General features: G+C 37.8%; 1 protein-coding gene across 1 annotated transcript in view; it reads left to right on the top strand.

Annotated features, from left to right (window-relative positions):
• Positions 1–16,967, top strand: part of dok6 (docking protein 6) — a 52,427-nt gene that overhangs the window by 17,143 nt on the left and 18,317 nt on the right. Inside the window, exons 2-3 of the mRNA XM_086151230.1 lie at positions 11,965–12,072; positions 15,395–15,509. Coding sequence (XP_086007356.1) covers positions 11,965–12,072; positions 15,395–15,509 — 223 coding nt within the window. The remainder of the gene's footprint in view (positions 1–11,964; positions 12,073–15,394; positions 15,510–16,967) is intronic.

The following is a 16,967-nucleotide window of genomic DNA, read 5'->3' as shown; positions in this document are numbered from 1 at the left end:
TGTACTGTATTGTTACTCTCTCAATGTATGGTGGTCTCAGTATGCTCATTGTCGAGGGTACCCTGCCAAGAACCAAATCTGTCGCCGTGTTATTGTCTGTGAATGCTTCAGACATGTACAACGGATTAAATGAAAATTACTGTGTGTGTGCGCGCGTAGGCTTGTGTTTAAGGGGTTTATGTGTGTGCAGAAGATTGCTGACTAAAGCTGTAATGCATAAGGAGGTTCGGATGAGTGATGGTTTGAAGGGGAGGCAATTGTCATAATGATGACTTGAAGTAAAATTATGCCACAGTAAAAATGTTTTGCAAATGCATACAAGCCTCGTATACTAAAACTAACAGTATTGACGGGGGAGCCTGCCAAGGAGGAGGAGTTGGTAGGATCAATGCTGGCAAAATGATGTTGTAATAACTTCACCACACTGAACTGAGCAACATTATAAAACTTTATGGATAAACCATAGAATTGTAATCACATTGTTGTATGCGCTCCTCTCTCTCCTGTGTCAGTTTGATGTGCTAAATATTCCAGAATGAATGGTCAGAGTATCTGTACTCTAAGCGGACAAACTCCCTGTTATCTAACAAAATGTACCCCAGCCACTTTTCACAGCTACAAACTTGAGAGAAAAAACCCAAGTTCGATTGATATCTCCTTCAAATAATTTGGCTGCAATAATTGTGTGCTGTGCTTAAAAATGGTCTGCTAGTCATGTTGGCTGGATCTGTGCAATGTGTGACATTTTAACTAACGTTTTTCCGCTCAAGGCTGTGCTGCCCAGTGTAGGTCAAACATCTCCTTTGTCTGGCCCACTGTAATAAGAATGCAAGGAGAAAAGTATCTCCGCCTTGCACTCAACTGTGTTATTTGCATGAAAATTGGAAGGAGTTTTGAAAGGTTACATGAGATGAGTTGGCTTATTGCTTTTCAGGGTTCAAAAAATGTGATGCACAAATTGTGATGTCTGAAATTAGGGTAGGAAAGAGAGCAAAAACTAGGATGCATGTCAAATTCTCCATCATGATCTGTTGGGAATGCTTTAACCATCACTACTATTTAGAGGCTGAATGTGAAATGAATTCATATATGGGGGAGGAGCAGATACCTCAATGCATCTGGCCTGTTCTGACACTTAACAGCTGCTCTTGCCACCTCATTATGATCATTTTCATTTAACTGATAATTACTGTTTATTTCAACATGGCAAAATTCCCAATAATATCAGTAGTATAAGCTGGTATGACTCTGTAGGTCATACCAGCTGTGGTGCAAAGGCTTAGGACAGAGCAGCTTCAATAACCTATTTGCAATTAATTATAATGTGCTGAAATGACCTAAAATTATCCAGTGAGCTAACAATCGTCTTATAGCTCCTATTTCTTACACGTGTCATTTTCTTCTTTCTGACATTGCCTCAACTGGCCACTTTAATTTCTGTTAAATGATATACCAGCAGCCCTTTCAGTCCACCTTTGTAGAAACACCATTTCCAATAAATGATGAATCAACTGAAACTTGTTTTCTATCATATTTCATGGCACATTTTGACAGAGATCCTCTGCTTACCTATGAAAATGACTCTGTAATGTCACAGTCAGGCCAAGGCCTTAACGAATGAAGTAAGGGTTACTGATACTGATGATATTACCTTGTGGGAGGAGTTTTTTTTTTCATGAATGTTTGATGAGAATGTCCAATCATGCATGTAGACACAAGAGAGAAATGAGGAATTGGAAAGGAGAAGTTTAGGAAAGGGGGTAACTGATTAAGGGCAGAACGAGAGACAGAGACGAATCAGGCTTGTAGAGAAAGTAAGGAAAGGAAGGGTGTGTGCGTGTGTTCGTGTTTATGGGTTGAGTAGGGGGCAGTGATTACTTGCTGCTGAGGTAGCACTGCATTACACATGAGGATTTCAAAATGCCCCAGATAAACTAATCTATGATTAACTGGGGCACGGCTGGCTCGCCACCCTGCCAACAGCTGTAGTCGTGGGCGAATTACAAAATGATGGGATGTCCAAACATTTTACATGCTGTGAGATATATATTTAGCTATGTGTGTATGTGTGTGTGCGTGTGTGTGTGTGTGTGTGTTGGGGGTGGGGTGATAGTTGTGTATTAAGTCAAAGGTGGTATCCTGTGGCAAATGATGACAGGGACTCTGCAGTGGTGCAATTAAGGCAAACTTTTGTAGGTGGCAGGGAATTGTGGAAATAATGTGGACTTGGGGTACAGGACCTGAGGCTGGGGTCGCTGTTGGCAGAGTGATTGCTGCAGTGATTGGTGTAACAAATGTCCATTGGGATAGCAAATCAAATTATAAAGATGGACACAACGGCACAAACTCCACAGGCATCTGAAATAGATTTCCAGCACCAGGAGCTGATATTGCTGGGCCTGGTCTGTCATAGTCAATCAGGCGTCATTATCACCAAGGGAACACTAAACCTTATGCAGAGCTGATAGAGGAGGAGAATCTAATGTAGTAAAGTTGATGGAGAAAACTAAGATGGTATCTGTGCTGTTTGAGTAATTTGTTTTTTCTTTCTTTTGAAGGTTACGAATGTGTTTTTTCCCTCTTGCCCTTAATTCCATCGAAAATACATACACAGTCCACCTCCTCAAAAGACTGACCAAGTCCAGGCAGAAATTGACGATTGGTAGTGTTTTTGGTCTGTCCTGATTGAAGTGCTCTTGTGCCATGTTTTGACATTGAGTGCAATCACAGTCATATTTATATCATAGTTTCAAGGACATGCAAGCCCTTTCCATGTTTGTCCTTCTTTTAAAATATCTGAAGAGGAGTAAATGCATTTGTTCCTCCAAGGTAATGCAATTGCATTTTAATATTCACCAGTACCCCAGAGAATACTACAGACTAGTCATTTACCTGAAGTGGTCTGTCATTGAAAATCATTTTCATCTCTTTAGACAGTTCTTGAGTCCCTCCAAATGACAAGTGATGCATCCGATTGGGGTGAGGGCGCATGGGGAGCCGGGGTGGGCGGTGGTGTGGAGAAACCCATTTTTATTGTGAAATATAACAGTTCTTTAATGATATTTTGTGCAGTGAATAAATATTTGTGAAATCAAAATAATGTGCATCATATTGATACTGTGGTTTCGTAATTCACTTTGGATCTACTTTTAGAATGAACCTGATAAGTCAGTCTTTTATGTAAAATATGTGATGTTAACAGTGTACAGTGAAATAGAGTGCAGGGCTTTGTTACGGTTTCTGTTAGGTTGCATTGTGGTTTTTCAGGTTCTAATAGAATCATTTATTATTATAGAAGAACCGCGATCGTGATTCATACCCCTTTTTTCTCTTTTTTGTGACTCTGTTAAGCACTTAGTGATACTGAGGCCTGGGGTGGTGGGTGGCGGTGTGCTGGTATCTCTCATTAGCAAGTTAGCAAGAAGCAAAGACTCATTTTCAGTTGACCTCTCATTCATTTCTGAAATAATTTTTAGAATTCCCACTTCCAAATAGCTTTTTATTACAAATTTAATGTCTGAGAAACTTCTTCTTCTCCTTTTGGCTTTTGCCTTCAGGGGTCGCCACAGCGAATCAACTTTCTCACATATATACCGTAATTTTCGGACAATAAGCCACGACTTTTTTCACTTGAACAACAATGCGGCTAATATATGGATTTTATGGATCTTTTGGGGGGGGTTATGGGCTTCATGCCGTTGAAACATTTATCCTAGTCACATCGGACCGATGAAATGACTGGGAAATTCTGAGTCCGCTCAACTCAAACATAGAAGAAGACAACTTTGACGGTTGTAGTGCGCAGGATATATACACACACACACAAACACACACACACACACACACGCACACAAACACACACACACACACACACACACACACACACACACTATATGGCCAAAAGTATTTGCTCACCCATCCAAATAATAGAAATCAGGTGTTCCAGTCACTTCCAAAGTCTGTTAAAATCAAGATCTTAAAAAACATTGCTTTTCACCTTTAACAAATAGTCTATTGTTTACAATAGAGTATGTCAGCAAGCAAAACATATACGTGTTTTTATTAATCAGATGACCTGGTTTGTCAGATGTACTCTAACTTGCCAGTTTGTTTTAATCTCAAAGACTTGTTGAGGCATTTATCTGGTTGTTACTACTGTCATATTCTATAGACCTAAGAACAAGATGTTTTTTTATTTTTAAAAAGGTTTCGCCTTCTATCTGTTCGCCTATCTTAGATTATATAAATATACTGATTTATGAATGATTCATTGTTTTGCAGTGCACTGACTCCCTTTAAAATCAGTGTTTAATTGTCCTGTTGTTATCATGGGCAAAGAACAATGATAGTATCAGGTCATTCATGTATTTTCCATATATTGTCATACTTGTTTGATTTTTTTATAGTAAAATAGCCATTCTGTCAGATATTTTTAGGGAAATTTGGCTGTTCTGGCTGTGTAATTTCAATGTTGATTAGACTGCCATGGATGCAAAACTGAAGCTGATTCATATCATCAACTCATTTTCCATTCCTTTTTTGTATCTTTCCAAGAACCTCACTTACCCCATTTTATACCCCTATGTTCTTCATGGATGAAGACTTTAAAGTTATTTCTTGAAACAGAGTCACACTTGTTTAACTAGGGATTTTGGTCTTTGTATCACCGGTCCGAATTCTGTGCTTTTGAATTCATTTTCCCCCAACTCTCCCAGACTCATACAGTTTTAGAAATGAGTCTCATACACACACACACTGTTTATTGCTCTTAATTTTGCATACGTTTCATAGAATTTAACCAAGACTGCTTTTTCTTCTCAAGCATTCCATTTCTAGTTATCAGTAACACTTTCAACCAAATAAAATTATGGAGATGGCATTTTTTTGCAATTCCTACCATTATGTAAGCATTAAAAGACCCTCTGGTTGAAGATGTCAAATGAAGAAGGAAATATCTAAGTGATTATTTATCTGTTTTAACAGGCAAATGCATTGTTAAAGTGGATTCTAGAGAGATGTTGCTATTTCTCTACACGAACTGATTGCACTTCGGCCCATAACTCTCAACTGGCCTATGTTTCTATTGCATATTTAGAACTGATATCTTTTCCAAGGAGAATTTTTACTATTAAGCTTTATATTGTTGAGTCTTAATAACATAACCAAGCTGGCTCTGGAGGAAATGCCCTCCAGTCATTCATATACATGAAAAATCAATCATGTGTTAATGTCGAAATGTTTGTTAATTTTTGAAAATGAGGCCTGAATAAAAGTGTGTTGTATGTCAATAATGTCATAGTAAAAAATGAACAAAATATATGGTTGAGAGGGGATATTGAATTCAATAGAGAAAAAAACATTATTGGACATCTTGTTAATTACAAACCTAAGACACTGGCTTTTTTCATTATAATTAACGCCATACTCATCTTGGTGTGTAGGGGAGGAAGCGACAAGGTTGTGAAGTCTGTGGGGGAGAATGCATCTAATTGCATCATGGATAATACAGAAAAAAGAAAAACACCGGCTTTTTATATGCTATTATTGAATTAGTGAGAAGTTAAAATCAGTAATGATTGTCAAGGAAAAATTGTAATGCCGTTGGCATTCTCGCACTTGCTTGCTAATTATTCAGATACACTTATACTGCACATGTTACACTCATTTGATAAATATCCAAGTTATATTGACGATGTTGAGCAGCGAAGATAACAAATCTTATTTATTCATCTTTTATGCCCATCATCTTAATTTCTTTTAACATATATTTTTTATATGTTATGTAGCCCACATATAAATGTGCATTCCATGCACATTCATTAAATGTGTTGGAAAAAATCAGAAATAACTCAGTGTGATTGTGTTAATGGAGTGTTAAATTTTAATGACCCAATCTAATTTGGATTCACTTGGATTAATTTTATCGCTTGGAATAGAAACTACTGCACACTAAAAATAACACTTTTAAGTCTGTGACGAAATCTTTTTTTACACAGCTTGTCATTGTTCCTTACCTTTCTTCATCTTGATGCGTACTATCTTTTTTTTCTTTTTAAATGTGATGATGTGTTTTGCAACACAACACCTTTTGTGTTGCTATGCAAGGATATTTTGGCTAACATGGCTGCTCATCAGGAGACATCTAGAATCTGCGGCTGAAGATGAACGTATTTCTGATACCTGAAGTTGTTGCTTGTCTAAACAACCAAAACAAGGTTTTAATTTGCATGTATCAGAGGTTGGATGATTTAAGCAGCAAATGAACATTTTGTCCTCAAAGGGTTAATCTGTCAGAAGCAAGGGAAAAGTTCAAGTTAAGGATGTGAAGGACTGTTAAGAGAGCCAACTTGTGATGGCTTGTTGACTTGGCCCGGGCATCTCCAGCTTCTTCCCTTAGGTTGTTCCCAGTGTACAGTGGTCAATATTTACCGAAAGAGGTACAAAGAAGGAAAACTGTTGAACTGGTGCCAGAGCCTCTGGCAGCCAAAGCTATTTGGTAAGCCAGTGAAGTCAGGGTAGTGCTTTTGAAAATGTTCTCCTGGGAAACGCTGGATGTTACTTTGACACTCACAACGTTCCTAAGTAATGTTACCCAAGTAAACCCTTTTGGCAGGGTAATGTGGCCTCTTCTGCAACTAAAGTTCTTCAGGAATGGTTTCAGGGGCGTAGCAAAGCGTTCAAGTCATCAACATTGCATCCAGCTACGCATGTGGTATGTGTCCCAATAATAAACCAATGAAAGACATGACAGAAAAAAAACGCTTTTGTCAAAAACCCTTTTAGTCAACATTTAAATAATTCCATTCTGATCCAGAAGATCTACATCATATTTAATAGCATGTGCGAATAATCAGTCACTGCGGTGAAAGTTGATTATGTACAAGCTACCTTATGGATCTTGTCTTTCTGTTGGTATAATTATTTAATCTGAGCACTCTTAGAGTCATTTGCTCTCTGCTGCAAGATTCTAAGGATTTCAGGAAGTCTTAAATTTCACTGTCACAAACATGTTAATAGCCATTGTCAGAATTTATTCATATCAAGTTTGTTGTTTTGTCAAATCAGCAGTTTTATTCATTTCTAATTTTCAACATTATATATTATGTGGAATTAAAATATACTATGTCAGATGCATTTTCAGGGGACCCTAGTTCCTTATCCTTAGCATTTTATGGATGGTAAAAAAGAATAATCCTAAGTGCATTCGGGAGTGCATAGTCTTCTTTTTCGTCCTGTTTATAATGGACTTGGGCAACACTTAACAAGAATGGAGACCCATCAAGGCAGAGTGATGAGGACCTAGGGATCTACTCCAGTCAATTACTGAAAAGTGCCAAGTTCAACTCAGTGGGCTTTTTATGAAGTACACCAGCTGAATAAACAAATTAATTGTGCATCCATGTTTCCCCAACACAACCATGCGGCCCAGGGCAATCATACATCAGACAGAGTGATAGCAGCTGTCTCCTCCAGGAAATAGAAGGGGCCGACTATTAAGGATAGTCAACCACATAGGATTCATAAGCTATTGGCCATCACATTGACGTTGCCTGCCCAGTGCCCTTTATTGCCTCTATTTCAGACATTTTGCACCTTACCATAGACAAAGGGGGATTATGGTGTTTGGAATTCCATCGTTTTGACTACAAATTTTAAAACAAGGCAATCGATTGTTCTGAGATTTCAGATCCTCAAAGAAATCAACTCAAGAAACAATATAAAGGATATATGAGAAACATGGGTTCTAACCATCCATGTAATTTTGTTTTACATTTGCTTTACTTCTATTATGGCATTTATTATTTGACTGTCATTTTGTCAGAGTTAAAGTACTTGTACTTGTGTCATTTTCACATATTTGATGAAAACTGTAGTCATGCTATGATACTCCATGAACAACAATTTATTTCTCAAAATCTTATCAACAGTGGGTGAGACACTTAAATTCAATTATTAATTTTCCTGCAAAGGGGAACACAGTTTTACTTTCTGTATATACAACATCTCAGTCTGAAGACACAAATGCTGGTGTATCTTGTTTAGTGATCCCACTTGTTTCCTCAAGAGACTCAAGAGTACCCGTTGGTGGCAATTGTCATAATACTAATGGATGTTAACCTCTTGGATGAATAATAGAATCTGAATGCACCGTTTGAAGTGGGGACCCCATTCATTTACATATTTAGATATACATAAAGAGATGCTTGATTAATCAGGGAACAGAAAAAAAAAATCCCACCTACCAAAAAAAAAATTAAAAATCTGTATTTTGTATGTTGGGGATTTACTGTATAGAAGCAAGCGAACCAGAAACTTTTATTGCTAATATCTAGTATATGCCTTGGGTACTTAAGTCATGATTATTTAATTTTGAATCTCTTCTAGACTTTTGAGCTATCTTTAGATTGAACAAATTAAATCAGGATGATTAAAGTGGTAATTACATGAGATGTGTGATGCTGAGAAAAATACCCCAAAGTTTTACAGCTACTTTTATTCTAATATAAGTCAACCAAGGGGTGCTATTTTGGAAGTCAGACGGACACCACACTTTGAATTTCTGGCTCTCTTCCTGTATCCATTTCTCTCCATCCATCCATAGTAACTTTGTAAGCATCTAATGGCAGCCAGAAGCCAGGCCAGCAACCTCAGAGATGAAATGCATTCTTTTACTGGCAAACCAAACCTGTGCCCATTATTTATCTTTTTAACAGTAAATCAACTTGGAAATATTTTTTTTGCCCAAAGCTCATAGTGGACATAGCAACTTCCTGCCAACAACTTTGTGGTCAGAACATCTTGTCAGCAACTTGGTATTATTTACTGATCAAGCTCTCTTGAACGAGCTGCCTGTACAGCTGATTACATCCAAGAGTTGTTGTCACTCACCTCAAGTCTTTTTCTGTTTTTCAGATGCTGTTGTGATTGTAAAACATTGATTTTACCATCTCAGGGTGGCAGTTTTGGAAGGTGATGCTGGTCAGCATCAAGTTAATGGCCCATGATAACAACACTTTCACGTTCCCTTCTGTTATCTGATGTCTGAGAAAGAAACATGCAAAGAATAAAGAAAATGTATGTTGAATTCAGTATCCTGCCATTAATTGCCATTAAATAAAGATGACAGTCTAATGTGTAAACTACTCATCTACCTATGAGGCTCATAGCCATACAGCTATAAAGTTAGTTAACTTTCTACCCACTGACTCAATAATCATTCTTTGGCTTATGATGGCAGCTCTAGTGTGTGCGTGTGTGTGCGTGTGCGTGTGCGTGTGTGCCTCAGGTGGAATTCATTTACACATGCAGTTTGAGATCATACATTTGCTCACTGATGAATAAGCAGAGGAGTCAGTGCACTGAGAAATTTCAATTGAAATGAATTAGTGAATCAATGAATTATCCAGCTTTATGATATTAATTGGTAAACATGAGTAACCTACTTTCCTTCATTTCAAAATATGCTTGCAAATTATATTACTCAATCTCATCAAGCTCTTTTAAGTTGCTGGCTGAAATTCCACTACATTCAGAGCATTAAGCGCTGTTTCCTCATCTCAGAGCGAAAAATGATTACTTGATGGCAATAAGTGACTGTTTTGTTTGGATTTAAAGGTTCACTTCGAATTCCGAAATTAACTTGGATCAGTCCATTTCATATTGTGATACCACACTACCTCAGGTGGTAAGTCAGTGAGGTTGAAAAAAGCAACGGTTCTGCTCCAAACTCTGTCCAGATGTCTGAGCCCCTCACCTCGTCTCATCTCATCTAATCTCATCTCCTCTCAAAGGCTTAGCCTTGCATATCCAGCAACTTCCTCTAAAAAAAGGCAGTCTACATAAATATTTTGCTGTTACTTTTTCCTACTTTAAGTCAACTTCTTACCCCCCACCTTGCATCCTCCTGTTGTGTTCAGCTGCAGGGGCTTTCTTTTTACATCATTAACACGATATCTCAGCAGTTCAACTGCAGCACACAGTGATGTGCACTCCAAAACCTGATTTATTCAGAAAAATGTATTCTGGTCTGCAATTTTCTCCCCTCCCCCCTTGACTGATCATGTATGTAAACATATGTAGACGGAGTTCAGTCAATGCCTCTTCACTTCAAAGTACTTTATAATCTTTTCTTTATCAAAAGAAGATTCCCTGCATGTTTTTATGAAATGGTATCACGATTGTATATCAAGTTTGTTACAACAGGGGTTAAACCGCTGGAGGCTTTCTCCACAGGAGGCTGCCCTGTCCCATCACTGCTGAGACTTTCACGCTCTGGGAAAATTGTGTGGTCTCATTCTCACCCAAACAGTTCTGTGGCAATTTCATCACAACTGTGACAATATGTTGACACCTTGACGCTCTTAATACTTGGCAGCAGGGTAATTGCATTAGAATAGTGTAAAATGATAATCCAATATGTTTTCCTTGATACATTACTTCTCCTATTTACACACTTGCAACGGATAACAGATTTACGCAAATTTTCAAGAATGCAATCTATCGCACCTGAGTGAGTAGAGTCATATTTATCATTGTACAAAATCCATGTTTGAATAATCAGTCACGAATGAACTGTCACGGTGTACAGCCCTGGGTCCACGTTTATTTAGTTTTTAAATAGGTTTTTCATGTTTACAAATGTTTCTGATCATTTGTTGTAAGCTGTCTCCATTTCAGGTCAGGCCAGATTTATTTCTGGACATCACGGATCTCCACTCATGTGACATTCGTCAACCCTGATGTGAATCCAGCGCATGAATGAATTTGTGTCATTTGTTCCAATGTTAAATAGGTTACTTAATTCTTCAGTTCTATCCTAGACTGCAGTCACTCTTTGTAAAGAAATGAGGGTGGTCATATATCAGTGTGGGTGGGGGTCTAAAGCTCTGGGGGGTTAATTCTGTTTCACATTAGAGCACAAAAATGGTGTTTTCTCAAGTTGCCTCTTTCCTTGAATGATGGTGACCTGCATTAAAACACAAACTTCCTTATAAGTGAGACTGATTTCATGTGAGAAATGTGTGTTGTCTTTCCTTGTTGCAATTAGTTAAGTGGGAATGGAAAGAGGGAGAATAAAATGTCCTGATAAATCAAACACCCTATTAAGTATTCGGGTGTGTGATGTACGGTAGGTGCCATGTTTCAGAGCACATACTTACATGTGACCATTTCCTAAACTTTAATTGCCATCAACCATGACAGCTTAAAAACTGCATTAGAAGTAAATCCACTGTAACCAATTTGTTGAAGAATCAGAATATTGAACTATTATTTTAAAACATAACTGATCAAGGATTGATATTTAGAAGGGAAATATTTTATTTATATATTTTTTTTTTTTTCTTAAAGGAGCCACAGTGTTGTGCTGTTATGCATTTGAAATCATTTGTTAATGTTAATGCTGCAGCGAGCGATACAGAGGTGAGCTGTAGATTCCCATTAGCCCTACAACGCTGTTATGTTTAATGGATTATTATTTTAAAAAAAGAATAGTAGAACAGGAAATGTATTCTTTTTTTCCGGCTTCTAGCAGCCTGACCTGGAGCCTACATTACTTTAAGTGCGACGTGCCTTTCAAAAACTCAGTCAGATTAGCTTGTATGACGTATGTCATCATTTAGACTAGTCTTGAGCAAAGACAAAGATTTAGCCTAAGAAGCCTGCTCACACCCATGTTATAAACCTGTCATTTTGGGGTTTTACCAATCCTTCCATGGGTGTGTAATCAGGCAAAGAAAGATTTTATATCAAAATGAGTTGATTTTCCCTTTGGTTAAAATTTTATAACACAATTAACCATTCAGTTTATGAATTTGCATTTTCTGTAGATTAACTTCCACGACCAGCCAGTGTGTGTGTGTGTATGTGTGTCTGTATTGCTGAGGTTTTTTTCTCCAACTGTATTTCTTCACACAAGTGGAAATGTGTTTCTCTAACAGGGTCACCATCTTTCTCTGTTGTCAGATATTCCGAAGGTGCTGGCTAGTGTTCAAGAAGGCGTCTAGCAAAGGGCCGCGACGATTGGAAAAGTATCCAGATGAGAAGGCAGCCTACTTCAGGAGCTTTCACAAAGTAAACACACTTTCTTGATGAATCTCATTATATATAGCTATAGCCCAACTACTTGCATTTATTTTAATATGTTGACCAGTTTTCTATTGTTTTACATAAATCATCATTTGTTACAAACAGTAGTAAAGGATACCTACATTTTTATTTTGTATTAATACGTATTGGTCCTACTGCTAAATTGAAATTTGAAAATGTTTCATGCGTAAATCAGACACTGGATAGTTTAGGCATAAATGCTTACAATTGCAAGGTTTCCATATTGCAGCTGAACTTGCTGTTTTCAATTATCTTTTAGCTTTGCATGTTCAGTATGAATAAAAATAGTCCTTGGGTTTCAAGATGCTATTTATTGATGTCAGACATTTCATAGACTTAAAGAGAAATCTATTGATAAAAACAATACTCACTTTAGATACTACACTAATAGCAGTGTACAAGTTATCATTTTCCAAATAACAAACTGGTTAAATTCTGGTGCTGTTCATGAGGGTCTTTTAAGCTGCGCTTTGTCAGGTCCCTCACCTGGGACCTGTTTGCCTTGGGTAACCCTTTTAGGGGCATAAAGCTCCAGACAACATAACTCCTAGGATCATTGGGATGCGCAAACCCTTCCACCACGATAAGGCGGCAGCTCAAGTAGGGGGCAATGAGAACAAAATTACTAAAATATCTACTTTTTGACTGCATGGATAAATAATGATAAAACTGCAAATTTCAGAAAGAGCAAGTTAATCAGAGAGAAAATAAAGAAATGAAAAACAGGACAGTTTCATTAGTCAGTGGATACTTTAAAGTTTAGTAAAGATTACAAGGTCACACATTTGCCAGACAACAGCTAAAAGTGATATTTGCATCTTGGTGAATGGATCAGCACTGGCATAATATATAACGATAATATAAGGAGAATGGTATTGTTTCAATGTTGGATCAAGAGGAAGTGAGAGCTTAACGTAGTTTTTCCAAAATTTATATTCGAAAGACAGAAAACTGTAGCAATGAGCCTGAATGCTAAGAGGAATAACACACTGTCCAAGAACAATTCCATCTGTATGTGTTAAGTCCATTAACCAAGTATGATGAAGTTCACAATCCATTAAAGAATATTTTGCAACTTTATCTTGTCCTCTGGGGCCTTTTTGCTCCCTTTTGAAAGTCATAATCCAGGCTATAACATCTCGCTCCACCTCATAAGCCCTTCGAAAGAGACCAATTATGGCTGTATATTAAGGTGAGCAGAGATGATGGTGAGGAGCTCCAGCATGAACGGTGTTTCATAGTAATGAGAGGAGATAATAGCATGTGAAGGGGGACTGTGACATCTGGGTGGCTCCAATTTTAGACCCCTGTTCTCTTGAGACATTAAATTTGGTTGAGGGTTTCTGAAATACTGAAAGCGGTGTGTTTTGCTTAGATATAAAAAAAGCACAAACAAGTTAGGTATGATCCATTTTGATTGTGTGCCTTGCTGCTACAGTAGCGGGCATGTATTGTGAATGAAAGAGCTACTACATCATGCTGTCACATGGGGCATCTTGTGTGGCTGCAGCCTCCCCAGTCCCCCAGGGGCAGTGATACAGCCAGCGCCAGAGTGAGCGATGAGTGTACACATGCGCCACTGCACCTGGTAATGCATCGCCACAAAGATCAAGAAAGGTCCCGTCTGAGGGCTTCATTCAACGCTGCAGTGATTTGAGAGGAAATAGGCTGCACTGGTGGCTGATTTACAGAATCAACACAAAAGGAATTGTCGCTCTCTTTCTCTTTGCACCCCTTTTTCTTCGTATGAAGAGCATTGGTCCAACCAGTTAAGCAATTCCAGAATTCCTCTGGTATTTTTATCCTCCTCAAAACTTGTTTGTCTTTTTATTTTTTCTCTCTCATTTGTTGTGTCTCTCCTGAGTTTCATGACTAACTATAGTGTGAACATGGAGCACTGTTAGAGAGCCTGAAAACAGCATGTTGGGACTGCAAATAGAAGTGTAAATAACTCACAAAGCAAAGAGCATTATATCTTATAAGAGATTTAACTTAACACCTCTGAATACAAAAGATCAAAGTAGGATGGAGTCGAAAGCAGAGGGGATGAAAAAACTCCATTATCTCAAATGATTCACTTTGGTCAGACTGTAATGCCTTAGACTGGGAATGCACCCAAATCTCTCTTACACACACAGCCACTAACACTGGCACATAAAAGGAGACCGAAACATACAGAAGTACATACTAAACACAAACAGAAAAAGATGTGATGCTGTTGAAATTCAGGGCCCGAGAATTCCCACTGTTGATGCTTACTTTGTGTTACTTATATCTATGTAATGTGTGTCCATGAACAAATACTGTTTTTTGGGGTTTTTTTTTCTCAGGGATAGGGATGAATCTTGCCATCTCATATAAAATATTTAGATGCTATCTTTTAGCAGGATAAGAAATAAATGAAAATAACTCCCGCGTTTCAATATCGCAAGTCACCTCTCCTCCCTAACTCCTCTTTTATGTTCATATGCTTCTCATCTCTCTGTGTAACTTGAATACTGAGCATATGATACCCAGCAACAGAAGAGAAATGTATAACACATAATTTTATCAAACCAGGAAATGTGTAGCCCACATATGTCGTCAGTGTTGTAAGGTCTGCTTTTTTAATCTTTAACAGTCAGTCTTACTGTACGGGCTGTAAGCCCAGCTAATTCTTTTCCAGCAGTCTGGCAAAGAGCCCACACTTTGCACACAATGGACTACAATAATGTAATGGGCCTTATCTTACAGGCAGAGTGAACACAGAGAAGACTGTTGAGCAAAATGGCCTGTAAATGCGGGCGATATTCAATTAAATGTAATCTTCTCTTTTTCATTCACAATCAATCTCCTGGTGAAATGATTTAGATGCTTTTGATTGCACACTTCTCTATTGACTGAAAAAGGAGTTTCCAGGAGAGGCACTTGAACAGTTTTAACCGTGCATACTCTGAAAGTGTTGTTTCACATTTATTCATAAAGTGCTTCTAAAAGAAATAGTAATGCATTACATATCCAACCCTGCAGCAGAGTGGTTAATGAAGGGGCCACCAGCAGAAAATGATGTGTAATTTTTGCCTTTTTGAAGAGAGCTTGTTGAAATTAGCATAACACTGTACATTTATCCCTTTAAGATAATAAACATTTATTTATTTGCTGTTTATTTACAATTGCAGATCCTTCACAGCAATTGTATTGCCAAACTAGTACCGACACAAGATGACAATCAAGCCTTGCTGCTGCTGGTTGTATTCATTCAAGGTAATGTGTGTCTGCCACTCTATGCTCACTCTGTCTTCTTTAGATCACTGAGCTCCACAACATCAAGAACATCACCAGAATGCCGCGGGAAACCAAAAAGCACGCTGTGGCGATTATCTTCTCTGACGACACATCCAAGACGTTCGCGTGTGACTCAGGTAAGTGCCTAGCTCTTCCGATATATTTTTTCTATCGCTCTCCATTGAAATGTGACTAATTTAGCAAAAATTAAGTTTTGAGATTTCAAAAGGAAATGCATACCAGAATGAAAATAGCAAATCCATAATTACAGGCAATCACTGATAGTTTTTCGAATGCTGAGAATCTACAATGGAACGGAATATGGAATATTTCACCCGTCAAAATAGAATGGGACAAGATTCTCTATATTTTTGGTGGCTGCGCATCTGACTTTAAAACAAAATTGACTGCCTTCAAACCTACAATTTTTTTCCTTTTACTGTATATCATTACTTGCATAAATTTCTGACCATTTTTAGAGAAAAGAGCAAGATTGAATTAATCTTCTGTTACAATGCAATAATATCTCATAATATTTTGAACTAATTATCCTCATTATGTCTAGATGTTATTATGTTCAATTGATCCACATCAGTATATAGTTGCAATGTTTTCCAAATACAGAGAAAGTTAGATACAAGAGAGAGGTTAAAAACATTGTAGGTATAAAAAAAAGTATTGACATCACTAATGTCACTTGTACCAGAAGACAGGTAACTAAGAATATATGTGATCTGCACAGTCTGCTAAGATACATCAATCTGTTCTATTCTGGTCAAACATTGCAGCTAGTTTGTTGAACCCTAACCTACCGCAGCTGCTGTAGTGAGACCGGCTCCAGTCCATATGGTAAACAGTACTAGTATATGAGTGATAATCCTTCCTGATGGGGCTTCTTGATGGGAAGAGGAGCAGTAAATCTCAGAGACAGAAATATTGACATTTCAGCTGCAAACCCCCCTCTGCTTTTAGCTTATTTTGGTCATTTAGTCTTGGCTCATTTCCTTTGTCCCTTCCCTCCATCTTTCCACAACGTGGATATCTTTATTACCTTATGTCTTGTCTTTCTTTCAACTCCTAGAACACCTAACTGCTGGTATTATTTGCCTAAATGTTGATCTGAAAGGAAAAACAATATTTTTAATCACAATCTTTACTTAAAGCACAAAATCTTTGCATACAAATGAGGTATTTTTCAAATTTCTGAATTCAGACCCTGATTCCAAAAAAATGCCTTTGTTCCAAAGCTGGAACTGTGCAGTCCGGCTGGATTAGGATACATGAAACAGTAAATTGGTGTTCTCCCATTCCTCTTCAGCTCGTCGTAATTTTGGATCTGAAAATGCAACCTGGCAGCAGCACAGGAAACTGGCTACTTGTTAGGAGAAAGTCACTGTTCTTTTTTTTTCAACAGATTCCTTGATATTTTAAATAACCAATGAGCTGAAGTGCTGAGAGCTGTATTCTGTATATTTATGTTTCTGCTTTCTGTTGTCAGTGAGTGAAGAGCTTCAGGCAGCAATGGACCCTTTTTTCACCCTCCAAACTTACGTGTCCCACCAGATGCTTAGATTTATCTAAAAGAGGCTCAGACT

Source organism: Fistularia commersonii, chromosome 8, assembly GCF_037954325.1.
Source record: "Fistularia commersonii isolate RoL2024-O1a breed Wild chromosome 8, RoL_Fcom_v1.0, whole genome shotgun sequence".
Taxonomy (NCBI): domain Eukaryota; kingdom Metazoa; phylum Chordata; class Actinopteri; order Syngnathiformes; family Fistulariidae; genus Fistularia; species Fistularia commersonii.
Note: the sequence above shows the minus strand (reverse complement) of the source record. Positions and strands in the feature narration are given on the sequence as shown.